This window comes from Muscardinus avellanarius (genome assembly GCF_963383645.1).
Source record: "Muscardinus avellanarius genome assembly, chromosome: 3".
NCBI lineage: Eukaryota > Metazoa > Chordata > Mammalia > Rodentia > Gliridae > Muscardinus > Muscardinus avellanarius.
In genome coordinates this window covers 164,121,985-164,126,906 of record NC_137788.1, presented here as the reverse complement: position 1 = coordinate 164,126,906, position 4,922 = coordinate 164,121,985, and the positions used below count along the sequence as shown (strand labels likewise).

At 41.9% G+C, this 4,922-nt stretch overlaps 1 protein-coding gene across 4 annotated transcripts; it reads right to left on the bottom strand.

The window, feature by feature from the left end:
* Positions 1-1,046: 1,046 nt before the first annotated feature.
* Positions 1,047-4,922, bottom strand: SNRPN (small nuclear ribonucleoprotein polypeptide N; the record flags this gene model as incomplete). 4 transcript variants are annotated; one of them, XM_080693096.1, is made up of 6 exons in its annotated part: positions 4,771-4,922; positions 3,449-3,560; positions 2,756-2,908; positions 2,344-2,482; positions 1,185-1,310; positions 1,048-1,085 (listed from the first exon to the last, which is right to left on the bottom strand). In XM_080693096.1, the coding sequence occupies exons 1-6, from the start codon at positions 4,899-4,901 to the stop codon at positions 1,048-1,050; spliced, it is 699 nt and encodes a 232-aa protein (XP_080549222.1). In that variant the 5' UTR covers positions 4,902-4,922. The 4 variants fall into 4 exon arrangements, with proteins under 4 accessions (XP_080549225.1, XP_080549224.1, XP_080549222.1 ...); XM_080693097.1 differs by having other exon boundaries at positions 1,048-1,070; positions 4,771-4,916; XM_080693099.1 differs by having other exon boundaries at positions 1,047-1,310; positions 2,786-2,908; positions 4,771-4,916.

Here is a 4,922-nt window from a genome sequence, read left to right as displayed (position 1 = left end):
AACAAAGGTTCAAAGTCAACCTCTACAAACTAGTCAGGCCTTCAACAACTTAGCAGGACCTGTTTCAAAATAAAAACTAAAGTAGAGCTGGGGACATAGCACTGAGGTAGAATACTCCGGGTTCAAGTGCCCATATCAAAAAATAAAAATAAATGAAAAGTTCTTTGTTCCATAGTCAATTTACATGAGAATTAGAGACTGAGGAATTTCTCAACTATTTAACTCCAAGAGAGTTTGCTCTTCAAACTTATAGCACATTACTACTCATGTGGTTGTACATATTCTGAATACGAATTTTAGCATGCAATTTATTTTATGTAATCCCATATCCTGCCTCCCAATATTCAGATTCTGCCATTCATTTGCTATTTTACAAATGAATACTTACTGGTAGGGGCTGTTTATTCGAGGAGCAGGTCTTCTGATCACAGGGCACAGTAAAATCTGGTCAATTCGGGTCAACTTTACAAAAAAGGAGTTAACACCTACTCCAAATATGTGAAATTAATAATCAGAGTCCAATTCATCTGCATACATTTCTTCAGTAAATACATGGCCTTATGAGACCTTTCATCTATCCTCAATTTCTTTCAGATACCATGTCATAGTAAAATTTGAAACAGGCGGCCAATTGTGAATTTTCCTACAACTACTTAATTCCCTGTTCACGAATTTCCTTATCTGCAAAGGTCATTAGCCAAAACCAGTCAGTGCACAAAGTGAAAGGTCTGGAATATGAAATACATATCACTATTTTTTCCTAAGAAAGAGAAATGACTCACATAAATTGCTTAGTACAATTTACCTAATCCACACTAATTTCAATACTAGTCTCTTTTCACTCTGACCTGACCAAAATCAACAGGCAAAGAAAAGTGTACAACAGTACCTCACAGTTTAATTGCTCTACGCATTTATTATTAGCATTGATTATTAGCATTTATTATTATTAATGCAGAAAGGGGACAAAGAGCTCACAAACAGGCTACATAATTTCACAAGACACACTGTAGGGGAAAAACGGGACTGAGATGGGTCAAGAGTATCCTAGGGTCTCGGCGGTCGCATTCCTGGGGGAGGTGGACCTAGATAGGAAAGAAAAATTCCATGAGATGGTTAGAAAAAGGGCATCTAACTCTCAGAGCAATGGCTGCCACTCTGTGAAGATTACAATCCCAACTCACCTCTAATCCCTGGTGGAGGGGGCCTCATTCCAGGAGGTGGCATGCCTATGGGTGTGCCTCGAGCAGGCGGAAGCCCAATTGGTGGGCCCATGGGTGGCCTCATACCAGGGGGAGGAGCCATAATGCCTGCCAGGAAACAAATTCTCAAGTAAAAACCAGTAGAATACAGTCCAAAATAATAAAGAAACAAGCTGGGTTCAAACGCCAGTGGTGAAAGAAAGGAAAGAAAGCAAAGAAAGGAAGAAAGAAAAAGAAAGAAAGAAAGAAAGAAAGAAAGAAAGAAAGAAAGAAAGAAAGAAAGAAAGAAAAGAAGAGAAGAAAGAAGTCAATACTAATGTCCTAATGAGGGTCAAACAATTTCTATGCCATCTTCCACTCAAAGAATAAACAAGCAACGCATAGTGGCATATGATTGCAATCCCAGTATTTGGGAAATGGAGACTGGAGGATCACAGGCTTCAGGAGAGTCCCAGCAAGTAGTAAGATGCTCATCAACCTAACAAGACCCTGTTTCAAAATAAAAATGAAGGAAGCTGGGTGTGGTGGCGCACGCTTGTAATCCCCGCGCTTGGGAGGCAGAAACAGGAGGATCGCGCAGGTTCGAAGCCAGCCCCGTGAGCTGGCTTAGGAGACCCTGTTTCCAAATAAAAATGTAAAAATAGGTCTGGGAGTGTAGCCCGGAGGTAGAAGGGCTTCCAGGAACCCCAGTACCACCAAAAATAAAAATAAAAAAATAAAAATAAAAACGAAGGAGAGCTAGAGTATAGTTCAGAGATCCTCTGGGTCTAATCAACTCTCAGTACTATATTTCTCCAAATTCCTTTTTAAGCTTTTAGGCTGTGGCTTAATCCATTATCTTATACAGAGTATTGAGACATTACTTCTTCAAAGTAACATATAATCTCGCAAAGACAAAATGACGTTTTTGTGGTGCTGGTGATGGAAGCCCGGGGCATTCTTCCTCAGGGCTACATCCCCAGGCCTATTTTTTATTCTTTATTTTGAAATAGGAATCTCACTGAGTTGCAAAAGGCCTCACTAAGTAGCTGAGGCTGGTCATAAACTTGTATCCTCCTGTCTCAGCCTCCCAAATGTTGGGATTACAAGCGTGCGCCATCAGGTATGGCAATATGATGATCCTTGTTGACAATCCCCTTACCTGGAGGCGGAGTTGCCCTTCCCACGGGGGGCGGCGGAGTTCCCCGTCCCGGTGGGTACTGTGTTGGGGCTCCAGCAATGCTGGCAGTAGCAGCCACGGCAGCAGCTGCTACAGTGCCCCTTCCTTGTGGGGTCATTACCTGGGAAGGCAGAGCCAAGAAGACAGTAAAAAGTGAGAAATACGCTCACGGTTCCAAGCACAGAAAATTAAGTGGTAGATAATTCCCAGGAGGTACTAACTTACAGCAGTTTTGAACTAATTTCACTCATTGTTTATTGTTTCAGTGCTGGGGATCAAACCCAAGGGCTTACACATGCTAAGTTCAAACTTTCCCACTGAGATATATCTCCAGTCCCCCAAAATATACCAATCACATTTCCCCATGAATCTAAGTGCTTTTCTCACTACCTACCTGCTGGGATGGACCTCCAACGCCACGCACAGGGCCTGCTAACCCAGCCGGTGCCTGGGGGATGGGCACACCAGCCGGGACGCCTCTGCCAGCGGCCCTCCCGACCCCAGGACCTCCTGCGGCCCCAGCAAGTGGTACTCGAGCGATGCCCGTCTGAAACAAGAAAATACCTGTCATGAATTCAAGTGAGTTACCCAAGGCCTCAGAAATCTTATTCAAAGTCCAGCTTACTCACCCTTGTCCCATGCTACCTATTTCATATTATTTCTGCATGAAATAACATGACTATATTATGAACAAGAGAGACAGTTCTATGAATCATGAGGGTGCTCTCCAGATTTTAATAATGCACACATTTTTCAAATTGTGATGACAGATAAATTTCATAACCATACCCATTGTAAATAAACTGGAACTCCCACAATTATCTAGGTAGTATTTAGTACAAAGAATAACCAATGAAAAACCCTTAATTCTCATACAATTAAAGATGGTGCCATGTGCTGGATGCATTTTATTTGACAAAAGTATATTTTATTGTGCCTCTTCTATGCCCTAATTTCAGACATTTCAAATACTGTAATGTTCCCAACGTGAAAGTTCTATTCTTTCATGAGCCAATTAAAAGCAAAACAAAGTAAAATTAAGCAAAGAATCCCAAGAAAGTTCTACTTGGCCCTACATCTTCCTTACATCTTTAGGGGGTGGTCCCTCCACAGTCATGGACACCAAGTTCTCCCCACGTAGCAACACCAGACCCAAAACCCGCTTTTCTTCACGTTCTGGCTGTTTTGCATTCTTTGGCCTAGGAATCAAAAGTAAATTCTAGTAAGATAAATTATGGAGATACCTACCTCGATTACTCACTCACCAAAAGTACCAATTAGGGCAAAAACTGATACCAAGATTCTCATATAGTCACTGAGTTTAATGCCTAAAAGAACCTCTAGACTCAATTAACATGCGTGTAATAGTAAAGCTCTTTTCCAATTTAATGTCAGTCTTTTCAGAATATCCCCTCGATATGACAGAAAACTACACAAAGAGAATTTATTTCATAAAACAGAGATACAAATGACAAGACTAAGCCTTTTAAGACAGGCAAAACTGATACTATATCCATAAAAAAATAGAAAGTAATTCTTTAAATCATTTTAATTAAGTGAATCATAATGACAAAACTAAAATAAGAAATGGAAATAGTATTAGACAGAGGGGATAAGAAATGGTAATTATTTCCCAAATCCTCAACTATGATCAACAATTATTCTCTACTAAGATTCCTTCAGTCAAAAAGACTGTCACGAAACACAAGCAATACATACTTCACATTTTGAACATACTATTCCCATAAGCCTATGTTTTTTGTTTTTGTGCAAACACTTTTTGCGTGCATGTAGTATTGGGGGTTGAACCCAGGGGCATTCTCTCCCCAAGGTGTACCCTCCCCACCAACCTTTTAACTTTTTGTTTTGAAACAGGTGTCATTAGGTTGCTCAAGAGTCTTGTCTCACTGTTGAGACTATCTTTGAACCTGCTATCCTCCTGTCCCAGACTCCCAAGGACTGGGATTATAGGCGTGGACCACCACTCCCAGTTTATTTTTTTTTTTTCAAACTTAAAAGCAATGGTTTAGCCGGGCGTGATGGCGCACACTTGTAATCCCAGTACTTGGGAGGCTGAGACAGGAGGATTGTGCAGGTTTGAGGCTAGCCTCGCTACTTAGTGAGGCTCTCAGCAACTTAGTGAGACTCTGTTTCCAAATAAAATATAAAATCGGTCTGGGAGTATAGTCTGGTGGAAAAAAGTCCCTGAGTTCCATCTCTAGTACCACACACAAAAAAAGCAATGGTTTGGGTGCAATGCCTCTGAAGCTCTTACCCCACTCAGAGGTGATGCTGAGGAGTCAGACTCTGTTGAGGCTTCACTCCCTACTTCAGTCCCCCTTTATAACCTCTACTTCAGTTCTGGCTTTGCACTGCCTCTCCCCCCACCCATTACCCCACCCTGCTCACTTGATCTTCCTGAACTCGTCGCAGTCGCAGAGGATCAGATTCATGTGCTTGTCGAACGCCTTGAAGGTGCCGATGAAGATGCGGCCGTCCTGCAGGATGCACCGCATCCTGTAGTCGATGTGCTGCAGCATCTTGCTGCTCTTGCCCACCGT